The sequence below is a fragment of the Eupeodes corollae genome, chromosome 2, assembly GCF_945859685.1.
Source record: "Eupeodes corollae chromosome 2, idEupCoro1.1, whole genome shotgun sequence".
Lineage (NCBI taxonomy): Eukaryota > Metazoa > Arthropoda > Insecta > Diptera > Syrphidae > Eupeodes > Eupeodes corollae.
The window spans coordinates 31,903,655-31,922,185 of record NC_079148.1 but is presented as its reverse complement, the minus strand read 5'-3'; the positions used below and the strand labels follow the sequence as shown (position 1 = coordinate 31,922,185).

General features: G+C 29.9%; 1 protein-coding gene across 1 annotated transcript in view; it reads left to right on the top strand.

The window, feature by feature from the left end:
• Positions 1 to 13,521: 13,521 nt before the first annotated feature.
• Positions 13,522 to 18,531, top strand: part of LOC129944825 (lachesin) — a 38,809-nt gene continuing 33,799 nt past the window's right edge. The window contains exon 1 of the mRNA XM_056054485.1: positions 13,522 to 13,627. Within this exon, the coding sequence (XP_055910460.1) occupies positions 13,522 to 13,627 (106 nt within the window). The remainder of the gene's footprint in view (positions 13,628 to 18,531) is intronic.

The window sequence follows — 18,531 nt, the reverse complement described above, 5'->3', positions numbered from 1 at the left end:
ACAATCGACCCAATATTTTGGGCAATTGGGACGAGAAAATGTTTACGAATGCTACACTTGCCATACGGTAATAACGTTTTTGACACTTGGTCATATTTTAAAAAAATCCAATTCACAGTTTTCTTAAAAAATTTGAACGTTGGTATTATGTGCGAAGTACTACATCATTTAAATGACCTACACGCGAATTAATTGTTGCAATCATCGATTCTTTTGAGGTAATTCCCGACCACTTTTGACTAATATTGGGCGATATCTCAGCCATAACTTTACGAATGTTGGTTTCTAAGTGATCAAAAGTTAAAGATTAATCTGCATAAACACGGTCTTTTGTGAAGTCACACAAAAAAGTTCAGCGTTGTCAAATCGTATAATCTTGGTGGCCAGATGGTAGTGCCACGATACGCGACCGACGACGAAGCGGTCTAATCACACCTCCGGACCAGACCAAAGATCGCAATAAACAGTGACTTTTTGTTTTTATAATGGCCTCACTTCAATTCCTTAAGAAATCTCAAATACTACAATTTTGTTTATGAACATTCCCACCAAGTGAGAACTGTGCTTCGTCATTGAAAAAGAACCCATTCAAGGTATCTACGACGCACTTTGTGAATGGTCAGTTGGTTCAGTTGTTGTGTGAGCTGGAATTTTATATGGATGTAGGTAAAGAAACGCAAAGGCCTTGCAATATCAGAGTTTTAACAATTGCTTGTTTAGTTGGATGATTATGTAAGCCATCTCCTCTTAAAGCACGATATGCGGCTGTGGCAGAATCATCATTTTTTTAGTAGGTTTTAACAATTTGTTTGCGTTGTGCGATAGTGAAGTGATCCATTTTCGTAAATGTCAGACTTTTAAATAAAAAAAATGGTTTAACAACTTAGTTAGACGGATGTCGAATTCCAGACCTATACTTTTGAAACCGCAAAATGGATAACCCATTACTTTAATCCTCATACTTCTGAAACGAAAACTAAATTTACTCGAAAGAAATTAACTCAAAATAAAAAAAGGAAATTTTATTTGAGTGCGGTTATTTTTGTCAAAAAATGCATTTTTAATTTTTCAAAAATTTGTATTAAATTTATTTTATTTGGAAAATGAGCAAAACATTGACATCTTGCCAGCATATTTTAGTCAATTAATTTTTCTCAAACAAAATAACAGGTGTTACAAACTTATTAGTGCGAGTATGTAATTATTCTGAAGTTTCATTGTTTTGTTATATTTTATATTTTTTCTTTACATATTTGATGCAATTAATAATTAAAACGTTAAGTCTAGCTTTCTTTAGTAATAAAAAAATCAAGTAAGTAAGTTTAAAATGTTGAAAGACTTAATTCAAAGCCAATTTTGACATTTTAACATTATATTTCTGAAAATTAAAACCCTTCTCCTGTTATGTGTCTTACAACAAATTTTCATTTGTAAGACATATTTTAAAAGCAGTGCATTTACTTTACAGTTTTAACAACGACTTGCGAATTTACAGCTAAAAGCTTCAAGTGCTGCATTTTCAGGTAAAGTTGACCAATTACACTGGTCAACAAAATTTTAATTTTTTTTTGCCACACTGACTTTTTTGATATTTTTTACTTTAGTTGGTGATCATAAGAAAAAATAAATAGTTAAAAAAAATTTGGTGGCCAAAGATTTTATTTCATTGAGTAATTTAAAATATTGCGATATAGCACAGATCTTGTCTATCAAAACTTTATTTTTTGTATAAATGACTTAATAAATCTTAGATTTTCTTCCATGTTTCGCTTCTGGTTGGTCCCTTTTAATTGCCCAGCAGTAATCCGCTAACATATTTGGGTTCCATTTGCCCTAATACCGCTTTTCCATATTCAAAATGTGTTGATGGAACCTCTCACCGTCGCTTACAGGCACTAAATTGTCAGGAAAAAAATCCAGGTGGGAGTCTAAAAAGTGGATCGTGACATGTTGCAACCAAAAGCTTTATATGTTAACAGCTCGCTAACCAACTCCCTGTAGCTGTCACTCTTGTGGTTACCCAACAAATTTGCAACAATATTTTTTAAATCCTTCCATGCAGATTTTTCGAAATCGCTTAGTTTTTAGATGAGATCCTAATAGTTCTGATTGTTTTTGGACAAATTTAGATTAGAGAAATGTGGCACGTTTGCGTTTCTTTTAAACTGAAAGTCATCGTCCTCGTCAACACATTTACCTGAAGTGGACGGGTGTGAATGGTCATTCTCAACAGACGTAGTTTTAACTAGTTATAGTTCTGGCAATTTTTTACAATTAGAGACTGGTCTTATAGCCGAAGATAAGTTAGGGTAAATAACAGTATTTTTTGTCTTGTATTTTATACCGTTTATGTCAGTGAGACAAAAACAGCAATCCGAAACGTGATCTTGCTGTTCAGTCCATATCATGGGTACTGCAAACGGCGTAGGTCGTGCGCCTTTCTTCCAGTCGGTTGAATTTTTCACACACGTTTTTCAACAGACATAAGGAGGATTTGTCTTGATGGGCGACAGAAAAACCAAAACATTGGTGATAACACTCCAACACAAGATTCGTAAAGTTTCGTCTTTGTTTTGAGCAAACATAACCTAAATTTAGATAGGATCATTGTTACACTTCCTCGACATGTTCACAGGGTTAATAACAAAAAAATGCTAAAACAAAAAGGTGTTAAAATACAACCACAAATATTTTTAAGAAGGTTTACTTGGAAGCGCTTCTGTGAATTTGCTGCCTAGTACAAGTTTTGAGTTATACAGTATCACAACAAAACTGAGGCTAATTGACACTTGACAATTGTGATTTAATAATGAGATTAGATTGACAAAACTAAATTAGATATCAAAGTTCGTGTGACAAAACCAGTGTTGACCAGTGTTATCAAAGAGAAAAATATTTCATAAGTCAATATGAAATTAAATAATCATAAATAACTACGTACATACTACAAAGTTTTTATTTGGGAACAAATATTGTTTTACTAGGAAATTATTATAAACAGTTCGATTTTGTATCTCGAGATAAAGACTTAAAAAAAAATTGTTTTGCATTGAATAACATCAACATACATATGTACATATACAGAAAAGATTTTCAAACAATTGAATAGTTTTCTTACCACACTCAAATATCTTGGCAACTAAAGATATTGGCTTCAAACTCAGTTTTTAAAAAGAATTGTTGGTATAGTTTAAAGAAAATTCCAATTGACAATTTTTTTAAGAAAGAAAACTATACAAAACTTAATACAAAAATTAATAAAAAGTAGATTAATGAAGGTACTGACTTAAACATCATTTCATTCTACAATTAAACTTAATTAGTTAGGATTTTTGTTGTTTCCACAAAGACGTTTATTCTTGATCTAAAAATAAAAGATTTCATAAATTGAAGACAAATTAAAATTTTCTACCAAATACTAATAAAATATTTCACTCATTGTTATCGTTCAAAAATTAATCTACAATTTGTTCAAAATGTATTTCTTAGAAGTATTGAAATACCTAGTGAAAATATAGGAAAAAAGGTAATATAACTCCTTGTGGAAATAACTTTAAGATTTTGAATCTAAAATCTGTTGTATATTGCAGACATAAACAAATAATGCGTCTGTTAATCTTAAACAATACTGTGTCCCTCTTTTCTAATCTTAAGATCCAAATACTTCGATGAGTTCGATTTTTGTTCAATCAAAATCAGATTACAAAAAATGCCCACCTATTTTTTCTAATTCTTTATCTTCCTCTGCAAATAAATTTCAATGAAAATGAACAGCGACACAAATTAAGAAAAAAAAAAAAAAAACTCCGCAACAATGTTTTTCCAAATAAAAAAACAAAACCGTGTCGAATGAATTTTCTTTATAATTTAAGAAAAAAAAACACAAGACAATTAGCAAAAAGTTCACAGAACTTTTCTAATTATTTAAACCTGATAGAATTTAGTCCTTAACTCCTTTTGATCCTTTTTAACACTTTTTTTCTTCGTCCTGCTTTTTCACTTGCTCTTCCCTCGTGTGGTGAGCGCACTTAATTCAAAAAGTCGCCGTTGCGGCTATCAAAACCGCCTTTTGCCTCACTGCTTTTTTTGTGTTTCTTTTATTTTCGTTGCTTAACGGAAGTGAAACCATTGGCATCAAAAAAAGAGAAGACCAAAAGTCGTAATGGTCCCTTGCCGAGACTCAGCAAATATTTTTCTTTCCATTAAGGACGTAAAAAAAAAACGAAAAAAAGAATCAGAATAAAACAAAAATCAAACGTAAAAAAATCTTAAGGACTTTTGTAGATTTTCACGGTGTGCTTGTGCCCGTTCCTGTTGTGTGATAGAAAGAGGGAAAGAACTTTTCTGGATGCAATCCTGCTATTAATTCGCCTCAGAACAGTGAACCACAAAAAATATACGAGACAACACAAAAATAAAAATAAAATCTTCACAAAAATCTTCAAGTTCGGGTGAAAATGTTTTATTGTTCTAAATGAAGTAACATGGCGGGCAGACTAAATCTATAACGTCCTCCTATCGTCCTAGTTGCTGGTCCTATTACTGGAACACCGGAGACAGGACGACGACAACGACGAACGTTGTTCGTTTTTTCTGGTAGCAAACAAAAAATATGCGATAAAACTTAGAAACTTTATTTTCATTTCTACCCCTGGCGGGCAAGAAATGAAGCTTCTATACTTCCGCCCAAAGAACACGTTTCTTCTGATGAGGATATTTTATGTTGCAATTTCCCATAACCAAAAAAGCACCTTTTTTCATATACTCCCATAAATTCCCAAAATAAAGTACACAATTTAATTAGAAGACTTATACTCGTATACCGGCGTCCGGCATCATCAAGGAAGCTTCTTTCAGCTAACGCAGTATGGTTGGGTAAGGCAATGCTGATGACTGTGGCGCCTTGTCCTTTAAGGTTATACAAGTATAAAGTTGTTTTGGATGCTTGAAGGGGGTCAAGCTGTGAGATTTGTTTTGGTCATTAATTATAAGTTAATAAGCTAACAAAGTGCTCAATAATTAGCTAAGAAGTTACTAATAATTCAATCAAACTTAAGTGCGTTAAACTTTTTTGGAAGTGAAGTTAATCTTATATCTAATAGTGAATAAAATGAAATAAAGAAATGAAGAAAACAACCATTTTTATTGCTTGAAAAAAATAGAAATTCGTTTCAGACGTTTCTAAAATTATAACTTCAAATAATATTTCAATGAAAATGGTTTTTATTTAAAGTTTGGGTTATTTTTGGGCATATGGCTGTTGTCGAAATGAAAAAAATGAGTGAAAGTCGATTAGAAGTATCGAATTTATAGTTTGAATAGGTGACATTAAGAACTTTATTTACTTAGCCCCAAAACGTTGACTACTTTGGTCATTATAATTTTTGATCTACTTGAAAATATTTATTCTGAATTTTCAAATTTCATCAATCAATCAGGTTAATTTCTACAAATTAGTGGTTCTCAAAATTTTAACCATTGGGCAACAATCCAAACTTATGTACATATTTCTTCCACAACGTAAACATACTTAATCATTTAATACCCCCTGTGAATGTAATTATGTGATGTCATTTAAAAAAAAACCTTAGGGCTTCTAAAAATGAGAAATGTAAAAAATTTGACATATGATTTTTTATCGTTTCAAATAGCTGTACGAAAAATCCGATGATTTTGAACAAGTGCAATCTTTAAAATTTTAATATTATTAACTTACCATAGGAAGTTATTGCAATGGGTCTGATTTGGCAAATTGAAAATTTTGACATTTCTAGACGTTTAAAGGTCAATACGCTCAAAATAAAAGATCTTTAGAAAGATGTCCGTACGTTCGCGACGCTTTTTTCGTCGTCCTTAGCTCAAGAACCAATAGAGATATCTTCTTCAAATAAATAATGATAATAATGCAGAAAGATGCAGAAATTACCCTCAACAAAATTTAGTGGGTGGTTTTCTTACCATAGCAATTTCAAAAAAAAAGTAAAAATGTTGGTTAACCTTAAATATCTCACGATCTAATAACGCTAGAGACTTAAATTAAATCTTATATTATATTATTGTAACGTGATACCAAACAATTCCTTGTTGTAAAAAAAATCGAATTAACGGTTTTTTTTATTAATCAAAAAAAACGGAACAAAATATATGACACCTTGAATATTTTACGAACCAAAACTTACTTTATCTCCAAAATAATTTTATGTTACGAGAGATAACATTTTTGACAAGCGTAAAAATTTTAAGAAAAATGGAATTGACATTTTTTTATCAAAAAAATAAACACTTAAAAAAACATCACTAAAAGTTGGTCAAAATTTACTTTTGACTTAAATATCATTCAAAAATTAAAAATATTAAAAAAAAAACCAACAGTCAGTTCTTTTATAAAAAATATAAATCTTAAAAAAAAAAATAAGCGAAATTATTAAAAATTGATCTTCGGTTCTCGATATCTCGTGAATAACAGAAGATATTTACTTCAAATTTTAATTTATCCAATTTTGATCTGTTTTTATAAGAAATCAAAACTTTTAAGAAATGTTACTTAAATTGGTAAAAATTGGTTTTCAACTAAAAATCTTGTTAACAAAAAAAACGTTTTGAAATCAAACTATTTCATCATATGCAAAAATATTGTTATTAATGTTTTTAGAATAATTCAAATCTTTTTAACAAAACACGAAAACCTACAAAGCCATCAAGCAAGACAAGTCGACAGACGGGATGGTTATCAGTGTGGGTCACCTTCCAGTCTATTTTTAACTTCCCATAGAAAGTTATTTTAATGGGTCCGATTTGTCAAATTGAAAATTTTGAAGTTTCTCGACGTTTCAAGGTCCCTAGAGTCGAAATAAAAGATTTTTAGAAAGGTAACTGTGAGTGCGTGTGTTCGTACGTTCGTACTTCCGTACGTTCGCGACGTTTTTTTCGTCTTCCAAAGATCGAGAACCAGAAGTGATATCGACTTCAAATAAATTTTGTTATACAGATAATAAGGTAGAAAAATGCAGAAAGGCTCTTAAAAAAAATTGGGTGGGTGGTTTTCTTACCATAGGTGTTCAAAAAAAGGTGAACATTTTGGACCAAAAACGCTAGAGACTTGAATTTAATTTAATATAATACATTGTAACGAGATACAAAACATTATATTTTTTGAAAAAAATGCAATGAACGGTTTTTTTATAAATCAAAAAAACTGAAAAAAAAAATTTGGCACCTCGAAAATTTTACAAATACAAAATGATTTTATCTCTAAAATAATTTTGTGCAACGAAAAATAACATTTTTAACATCTGATGAAATTTTGAAAAAAACCGTATAGACAGTTTTTCTTATAAAAAATAAAAACCAAAAAAAACATTACTCAAAGTTGGTAAAAATTGAATTTCAACTCAAATATCTTTTGAAAAATTTGAAATTATGGGTTTCAACTTATTTAAACTTATAAAAAATATTGTTTACAACATTTGGTAAGATTTTGAGAAAAATCGAATTGACAGTTTTTTTACAAAAAATAAAAACCTAAACAAAAAAATTAATAAAAGATGGTAAAAATTGATTTTCGACTCAAATGTCTTTTCAAAACATTGAGATATTAGCTTAAAACTACTTTTATCTTTTAAAAAATATTGTTTTCAAAATTCAATAAAATTTGGAGAAAAATCGAATTGACTGTTTTTCTTACAAAAAAAATAAAAACTTAATAGAAAATTTTACAAAACTTGGTAAAAATTGATTTTCGACTCAACAATCTTTTCAAAAATTTGAGATTATTGTTTTTAACATTCTGAAAAATTTTGAGGAAAATAGAATTGACAGTTTTCTTACAAAAAATAAAAATCTAAATAAGAAAATTAATAATTGTTGGTAAAAAATTATTTTCGACTAAAAATCTTTTTAACAAAACAAGACTTTCATAGTTTGTAAAATAAAAATTTCTTTATATGAAAAATATTGTTGGTAATTTTAAATGTTTTAAGGATAATTCAACTGCCAAATTTTTTAACCCAACCCTTTTAACTTTTAAGCAAGTCAGATCGACAGACGTAATGAAAAGGTATCAGTATGGGTCGCATCCCAGCCTCTCTTTTTATTTTAAGGTTAGGCTTATTTGATGGGCATGTGAATCTTTAAAATTTTAATATTATTTTAAAAATATTTGAAATTATTATACAAATATTGGCAAATTTCTTTGTTGTTTTATTAACTTCCCATAGGAAGTTATTGTAATGGGTCCGATTTGTCAAATTGAAAATTTTGACATTTCTCGACGTTTAAGGTCCCTAGAGTCGAAATAAAAGATTTTTAGAAAGGTAACTGTGAGTGCGTGTGTTCGTACGTTCGTACGTCCGTACGTTCGCAACGTTTTTTTCGTCGTCCATAGCTCAAGAACCAGAAGAGATATCGACTTGAAATAAATTTTGTTATACAGATAATAAGGCAGAAAGATGCAGAAAGGGCTCTCAAGAAAATAGCGTCGGTGGTTTTTTTACCATAGCAGTTTGAAAAAAAAGGTGAACATTTTGGTAAACCTTAAATATCTTACGAACCAAAAACGCTAGAGACTTGAATTAAATTGTATATAATATATTGTAACGTGATAAAAAACAGGTATTTTTTTTGAAAAAAATCAATATAACGGTTTTTTTTATAAATCAATAAAACTGAAAAAAAAATGTGTCACCTCCAAAATTTTACGAATGAAATATGATTTCATCTCTAAAACAATTTTTTGCAAGAATAATGTTTTTGACATCTGATAAAATTTTGAGAAAAATCTAATTGACAGTTTTTTTTACAAAAAATAAAAACCTAACAAAAAATGTATAAAAGTTGGTAACAATTGATTTTCGACTCAAATATCTTTTCAAAACTTTGAGATATTGGCTTTAATTTACTTTTATCTTTCAAAACATCTTGTTGTCAACATTCAGTTAAAGTTTGAAAAAAAATCGAAAAAAAAAATTAACAAAAGTTCGTAAAAAATGATATTCGACTCAAATATCTTTTTTCAAAACTTTGAGATAGTAATTTTTTCTTATAAGAAATATTGTTTTCAACATTAGGACAAATTTTGAGAAAAATCGAATTGACAGTTTTTTTACAACAAATAAAAACCTGAAAAAAAATGTATAAAAGTTGGTAAAAATTGATTTTCGACCCAAATATCTCTTCAAAGATTTTAAATATTGGCTTCAAACTAATTTTATCTTATAAGAAATATTGTTTTCAACATTTGGTAAAATTTTTAAAAAAATCGAATAGACCGTTTTTTTACAAAAAAATAAAACTCTAAAAAAAAACAATACCTACTAAAACTTGGTAAAAAATTACTTTAGCTTTTCAAAAATTAAAAATATTTGCTTTAAACTTATTTTATTTCAGAGAAAATATTGTTTTCAATATTCAGTAATTTTTATATAAAAATCCAACAGTCCGTTTTTTTCATAAAAAATAAAATCTACAAAAAATAATGCGCAAATTTCTTAAAAATACATATGGACAAACTTTTAAGCAAGACAAATCGACAGACTGGATGGGAAGTTATCAGTGTGGGTCGCATCCCAGCCTCTTTTTTTCTTTTTAATTTTGTCTGTTTAAAGTTATTTCATATATCTAAAACTTTTTTGTCAATTAAATATAATGGAAGCTGCCTTTAAAATATACAAAAATAAAATACTTAATTTTTCCGAAAAATTAATCTAAGAATTTAAATAAAAATGCAAACACATTATTATTATTGGCTTTCTTTTTCGGAAGGAAAACCTTACTAATTTGAATTCTGTTATATTGTATTTTTTCTTACGTATTAAAAATAAATATAAAAATGTTTTTATGAAATCCACTTATCGACATAAAAAATCTGTGTTTTTATTAATATTTTCTAAGACACATTTCTTTTTATTGACATTGATGCTGGTTAAAATTTTAAACTGTCAAAAGTCGTTTGTTTGAATTGTTTTTTTCTTCTTAAAATATTATGATTACAGAGTTGAAAAAATGTTTCAAAATTAAAAGTCGTAAAAAGTTTGTTTTTAAAGAGGCTTTTAATATATTGAAAACCAGATTACCAAACCATGTTTAAAAAATGTGCGTTGTCCATTTCATTCCAAAAATCGTGAAATCAAAAACTCTAAAAAAATGTATAATTAACAAACAGAGAATTAATTGATGTCACAAAATACTTTATTTGTAAAGGGTTTTGTTTAAGAAGCGTGGTTTCAATAAATGCATAAAATTTAATGTCTATGTCTTAGAATTCAGCTTTAGTAGAAAGATAAGCATTTATGTTCATGTTATGAAAATGACGAAAGTCCTTATTGATGACTTTTTTTTTATTTATATATTTATATTGAATATTTTTTTCAAGTGACTCCATAAAAATAGTTAAATAGTTAAATCGTAAGATCTTGAAGAATGTCGTGCCATTCGTACTGTATTCAGGTAAACAGGCATCAAACATTGCATTAACATATTTTTTTCGCTCCTTTTTATCACCGGTATCATAAAATATATCAAACAACTGGATCAAAGTTTAATTTCAAAAGTTTACCTTCAAGTTATTTAGTGAAAATAATGACTAATTTTATTTTTTTTAGAAAACGTAATAATATCGCAAATGCAATAAATTCTTAAAACATAGGCATTAACTGAACTAAAAAAACTCCCAAAGCCTTACAAACCTCCTCGTGGCGCACATTTATAATTTATAGAGTTGTAACTAAACAAGAAAAGAAAAACAAAAGATTTGTCCTTAAATCTATTATTAAAGCTTAAATGCTTATCCTTCTCCTCTCCCTGTAAAACTTATTCAATTATAATGTTTTGAAGCTATAATGTGCGACGTGTGTTAATGCGCTTAACAACATTTTCTTCATTCACCTTGGAAGTGTATAAGAGCACGTTTCGATATTTTCACGGTATAGGATATTTCCTCGATTCAGTGTCTTTCGGTTGGAGTGTTCAGACGGTACGATAATTTTACCGTACACCGTACTCAACCCTACACCGACGACCCATTACGACTATATACTAGCAATAAATTATTCGACAGTAGTCCAGACGAAAAATGACGCACTATCGATCGGTCAAAATATCGAATCGTCTGAACGCACTGTCTATAAGTACGTACACGATAAGCTGAATCGGTTTTTTTACTGTACGACCGAAAACGATTTGCAGAGACAAAACCGGATGACAAAATCGACCTAATCGGTAATTTTACCGTATACAGTTAAATGCCGTATCGTCTGAATATACTTATTTAAATTATATTGACACTGGCTTATAGGGTAATACCGACGATACGACAAAAACTCAAATTCTGAATGTTGTGAACGGGCTCTTACCCATGCCTTGAAAATATTTTCAAAATTTGTTTCCGTTTAAAAAAAAAAAACGGAGTAACTAAGAATAAAGTACAAACCACTAAAAAGTCGTACAAACACTTACAAACTAGAATCGCATTGATCTGAATTTTCTGAGTTGCTTTCATTCAATTTGGACTTGAAAGTTAGTTATTTTTTGTCTATTTCTAAATTAATTTATTTACTAATTTTTTAATAGTTTGAACTTAAAAATAAGATTATTGAGATTTTGATTAGAATTTTTCAATCAATGTACTCCTAAAATATATTCTTTTGAAGTCCATCAATAAAACGATCTTATTTATGTCACCAAATGAAAATTTAAAACGCTTACTTGCTTAATTGTCTAATAATCGCCACTTTTGCACATTTCAAAGTTGTAGAGGCAATCTGACATAAATTTGTATAAGTAGCTTGAGTATTGTTTCTGTACGACTCAGAAAAACGGATAACAATTTGAAATAGTTGCTTAAAGAACAAAGACATAAAAGTAACAGTTTAGTTCATAAGTTTGCATTTAGTTTAATTCTAACAATATTTATAAATAAGACAAAATATTTCTATAAATTTTATTAAAATAAAAAGAAGCAGTAGTTAAATAATAAGTAATATTTTTTGTACTTAGCTATTTTTTAAATGTCCCATTGTCCCGTACGTATCCATTTTCTATATTCCAAAATATACTATTAGGTAACTTAGATAAGTGCTCCCAAAATTGAGTTTATATTGAATATAGGACCTTACAAACATTGGTGTTAATGTATCAAAGCAAATAATCATAATTTTCTTCAACAATTATGGAATATCACCAAATTGTTTACCAAGTATATTTAATCAAAATTTTCAATCAAACAAATTTCTTGTTTCTGTTACATAAAATAAGATATTAAACTCTATTTAACATTCCAACCGACTTAGCTTCTTTAAGAACCCTCTTGATTTTACTTCGATCGATTTTGCCGTCAAAACTATACGTGAATATCTTCAAGGCGTTATAAAAACGTAAAACCCTACATTTCTTTTGCCCAACAAAACTACACTCATTTTTATTCAAATACATTAACTACATCTTTTTTTTGCAGTCGTCCTTAAAAGGATGACATTGCTTATTTCCCATCGAGTAGTTATAGAGGTTACATTATCACATATCATTTGCCCGAAACAGATCAGAATCAGAATCTCTATAATACGGAACTCTATTACCCCCAACTCTCTTATCTCCGATGTGATTATAAATGTTATCTCACCATAAATTTCACACAAGTAATATTACTACACTACCCTGTCTTATGGGTTTCTGATTTAAAAGGACTCAACGACTTCAACAAAAAGTCCTTTGAGAAACAAAACACAAAAAAAAGGGGGAGACATTCCCGTGTGAGTTTTTTGTTCTGTTTCTTTTTTCATTTTATTTATAGCATCCATAATATTGGCGGCAGCGGCACTAAAGACGATGCAAGCTGAATTCTAGATCCTTAACTTATACAGAAAATCAGCAGGATACTTTGTCCTTTCTCCCTCATATATAGTATGGGTAGTACCTACTCGTGCAAACTCATATAGTGCACAATGTTGTACATGGTTTTTATTGCCATCCAGACCCAGAGTCGGAACACTGAATTTGCCCGTAAGTTCAGTGACTCACGTGTGTGGTGTGTGGATTAAGTTTTCGACAGGATTTTTATGCGCCAAAAGGAACATCATCTTGATAACTTCATTATCTGATGGTATAAGTGGACCAACGACCAACAAACCATTTCCCTTTTGGCGGCCCTGCCTGGCGCACTACTTGCCTCTCGGGTAAGGAAAAACTTTTCCCCAAATAGCAAAAGCGTCATCTTATAAATAGCAGTAAGGAATGCAGGTAAAGGCTTCTTTCAAAAAACAGGTGCCTTTTTCCTTGCCTCAAATTTAACAAAATGAAAACAAAAACAAAAAACATCTGGCAATGCAAATCGAAAGGATACCTACCAACTCTCCATTCTCATTCCTTATCCGTCCTGTACTCATGGTAGTCATCACGTAGAGTCATTAATATTGTGCGCCAACGTACTCAAAACTCACACTCCCTCTCCCTACCAACTCGCCACTGTATACGTTGCACAATTGAAAGTGAACTCTTGAAGCTGATGCTGTAGTCGGATCTACGAGGAATATGGTGATGGCTGCCAGGACGAAAAAGGGTATGACCGGCACAGTGGATGGCGACGACGACGATGGCAGGGACGACGGCAAGGACGGTGGCAGCGCGGGTGGCGATGGCATTTTTACAACAGTGATTAATCATATTTTTGCCAATTGGGTCGTTCCGGTTCTGGGCCGGTCAATGGGATGAATATGAAGTTGAATTTGGCGTTGTTTGCTGCTTGCGCTTAAAAATCCAAATATTAACCCTTATATCCTTTAACATCCTCATTCTGGATGATAGTTTATATGTATATGTACATATGTAAGCTTTTGAACAAATACTCTCGTATACACATTCAATTTCTCCGCATTGAAGACGAATACGAAAAGTTTGTTCTTTTGGCCAGGATTATAAAAATGTTCATGTCAGATGTCAGGAGATGTCAGTCGTTATGAAGATCAGTGAACTTTGAATCTAAATCGATGGTAATTTTATTTTGGTTCAAAGTATGTGGAATTTTTTACTCCATTTTTATGCACTTAAAAGAAATGACGGCATATGTGCTATGTAACCAACAGAAATATCTCTACATAGTTTCGGTAAGAAGAATTGAAAAGTTTATTTTATTTCTATTTTGTAATCTTTAACCATTGTTAAGAGCAATTTCGTATGAAAATAAATTTCTTGTTTAATGTCTTAAGATTTTTTGCAATCAATCATCCTGAAATGGGATGTAGGGCATTCTTTTTAGAATTTTTAGAAGTAAGTGGACATTTAAGTCTAAAGGAAACAACACATGAGATTCGTAGACGTGTAACATATTCTTGTTTGAACTTTTAGAATGTTTATTTATTAAAGCTAAAAGCTGATGACTTTTATAAAATGTTCAGAGACAGTAAATATTACACGAAAAATGTCAGTGAATTGTCAATTAACAAAATGGATGTCAAAATGCAGTCCCTATTTTGTTAATGTTTTTTTTAAATAGGTTTTGAATAAATGTTCATTAAATTGTATCTTGGATATGTGTGTTGTTTCTGGTTTCTTACTTTACGTACATAAGGAACATAATGTCCAGAAACAAGAATAGGCCAGCAATATAAAAAAATAAAATAGTGCGTATACACAATGGTGTACCCTTAATTTATTTCTATTTTAGAATTAAGAGAATATACACATTTTCTTCGTCGTTTAAATGAAATTTCAAAGGTATTTTGTTTAATAAGAAATTTGCATTATTTTCATTCAAAATATGTTCAGTGGGTGCAGTGAATTATGGCCAAGAATAATAAGAACAACTGCACCTTTGTAAAGTGCAATAAGGTCAATTTTCAGAAGTTCCACAAAGTGGAATAAGATCAGCTTATTATTGATATAGGATTTGGGGTAAGAGCGATTATCTTTGCATTTATCACAAACCATATTGTTAAACGTTAAATAAATTGAATTTGGCGGTCTTTCACTTTGTTTAGTTGTAATTATTTCACTATTATCAATTAATTTTTAAAATATGTGTCTTATATTTATGGAAACTGTTTTCAATAATATGTTTCAAATTTATTTTTCTATAATATTGCAAACAACCTTACCTCTAATTAAATTGAATTAAATACAATTAATTTTTTCTTTCACGTTTATTTTCTTCATAACAGAAAAAAATAACTTTTCATTAATCTTTGTTAAATTAGGTAAATTTGTTTGCATTGAATTTTTTTTTTATGGAAGAACAAATTTTCAGATTTCCGTAATTTTGTTTAAGGGTACATTTTTTAAAACATCTCTGTTCATAACATTTGAATGTCAGCAAATAATATTTTTAAATTGGCGAAGCAGTTCTGAAGTTCCTTAGGTTATGATTTTTCCCAAAAAATATTCTTCCAAACTTTGTTTTTTTTCTTCAATTTTAGACAGATTTTCCTGGAAGCCATTATTTTAATTCAATTTTCATGATGCCTTAATTTTGCTTATTTCTACAATGTATATTAAACTAGCTGGCATACTAGGCTTTACCGGGATGTATTTAACTATTTTATATAAAAAAAGGGAGCAAGCAACATAAAATTGTCTGTGGGTAAAACAGAGATTTGTGATGTCAAGGCCTGCAACCTTCAGTGTATGTCCCTGTGTCGTATTGATAGACATAGCAAAACAAAGCTTTATAGGAAATCGTACTTGTTTAAATTAGAACGGGTATCGTTAGTCATCGGTATCCTTTGAATGGAAAAGACTTGGCCTTGGGCTGAGCCGGAAAGAATTTTAGCTTCAATCACGTTCCTCTGCATAGTTACTATCCGTAATTAAGTACCATTGCATAATTTTGGTTCATTTGAAGTCCTCATAAGTATTTTTGGAGCCCCAATTATTAAGTCGAGTTTATGTGGAGGAAGTTTTGAAGTATTCAAAGAATTCAAAAATTCAATTGGAATATCAATAGAACTATCTTGATCAGTCAGATTATCAATAGAAAGATAAGTTTGTTGATGGGCCTGAATGATTGAAAGAATTTTATTATTTATTCTTGTAACACAATCGTTTTAAGGTGCTAAAATCGTTCGTTCGCATATTCAATCATCCGTTTTCTCTGAAATTTGGACGATTTGAGGGTAAACATTAGCTTTTAAATTCGTCTTGTACAGGGACGTTAGTTGCAAATGTTTGATCTATTATTACTTTACCATCATTATTTAAAATATTTCATATATCCAAAAGAGTTCTTGAAATTGTGCTACATTATTATCACCACATAAATGTACGATCATATATTTGTGGTCAATCTTAAAAATTTGACAGAAGCCCACAGAAACGACGATTTTAGGCAAGTATTTATTTTTTGTACCTCTTGGCACAACTGGCAATGTTATCTCGTGCTCGCAAAACTATATCCTTTTTGGAAATTCTTGTCCAACAATTAATACGGCTACATCATTAACTTGAGGTGCATTATAACGACCTCTGTGTTTTGTTTGTGGCGAACGGTCAGCTCTGATAATGACTTGAAAATTTTATAGATTTGATGGCATTGCTTCAAAAGCACTCTTGAAGCTGCGCACATAAGGATTGTGGCAATGTATATTGCAAGTCGTATAATAATTCTCTAACCAGCGTTTTTTTTGTGGATATCTAGTAAGAGATGGAGAAGGATTTGCCTTTTTTAGGGACAGGCTGGACAAATGCATTTTTCCATCCACTCGGAAAGAGACCAGTTGAATAGGACAGATGGAAAAGCTTACGCAGTGGTTTTGCCAGTATTGAAGATCACCTTTTCAGAACAACAACGGGATAATAACCGGGCTAGCTGATTTGTGTGTGTCGAGGTTGTTTAAGGGGATACATTACTTTATGCAACCCAACAACGAAATAAAAGAAACAATAAACACAATTTGTTTTAAGATACAATTTATTTTTGATACATGTTTACTTCGTGAAGGTCGGACGGCAATTGAAATGTGAATTTTAAAAATTGGATACTAAAAGAGACTCCACAATCCTACTGAATTGAGGAGTCTATACCAAGAAAAGACTTTAATGACAAAATTAAATGTGAATATGAAGCCAGCGATTGCGCTTCCCACAATAATTGCTGTTCTTAGATTCATTTCTTAGAATTGAATCATAATGTTTTCTTTCAACCACATATATTGTAGTAAAAAATAGAACAAATAGGAAATGCGATACAGAAAGTATGCATAATGATATGACACTTTGGAATGCCAATTTATCTTTTGTTTATAAATGATACTGAAAATGATACTGAACACAAAATGTGCTGAGTTGAATAAAAGAATAAAACAAATAAGTGTTTGAGTTAAATATGATCTAAACATATTGAGTTAAACAGAGGTGTTTCAGTATTTTTGCACCTGCACGGGTGCAAATGAAGATTCGTCATAAGTACAAGTACAAGTACGCTTTCAAGTACAGGAGGAGTCATGTCCCGCATTGACAGCATCGAATTAACAGAAAACTGTGCTGCAAGCAAATTGGTTTTATCAATCGAGCTTACAAAAGAAGAGTCATTGGAAACGAGCGTACGAACTGACGATGACGTAGTTTTGCGCACATTTTTTGAAAATTACCAGACATTTTTACTACCTTTGGGACATCGTAGTTTTTTTAAACGTAATTTCTGGTCGTGGGAAAATTGAATGCATCGAATTTCTCCGGTACAAGTATCTATTAAATATTTTTTTCAAAACTTTAACCAAGTTCCTCAATTTTAATTTAATTTTGGAAGAAATCTATTTATCTAATCAATTCAGTTTAATATGAAAATATTTTGGAAATTCATGGGAAAATAGATTTTTATATAAAAACTATTTTATTTCATAGCTGTATATTTATAATACTTATTTTTCAATAAATTCATAAAAATGTTTATTTGAATGAATTATTTGTATTTCTATTACAAATTTTAAATATTCTTCTTAAGAACTTGACAAAACCGTTTTTTTGTAGGATTTGTGATACAAGTACATATGAATGCCTTAAAAGTTGTATTGTCTCTATACAGAACATCGATAAAATGTACATATATTATAAAATTTGTTATATAATAATATTATAACTGCGTTTTTGACACTTTAATTTAATGATAATAGTCTGTTTGCTAAGAATAAAGTTTGTCTGCTTTCTTTTTAAACTGTCACTGCTTAGACGTATTGACATAAAATACACTGTCCAATTTAATAGTAATTTTTTCGTGTATTCAACATTTCAGAAACGCCAAATATTACTGGTTCAAGAATTAAGTAAAATTAAATTGCATTTAAAAAAATATTGTTTTCCTACTTTGACTTATATTATCATAAGAAATTAAGAAAACTAAATTTTGGTTAAAGTGAAAAACAGTTTTTTTTTGTCAAAAACTGTTGTCTTAAAATGATTTTTCTACCATAACGTACAGTTGTGTTCATAAAAATAGCAGTGCTCTCCAAATAAAACAAAAAGGCTTTCAATATAAACGTTATAATATATTTCATTAAACTTCGAATAACAAACTCAAATATTATACAGAATACAGAAGTAAGAAAACCTGTA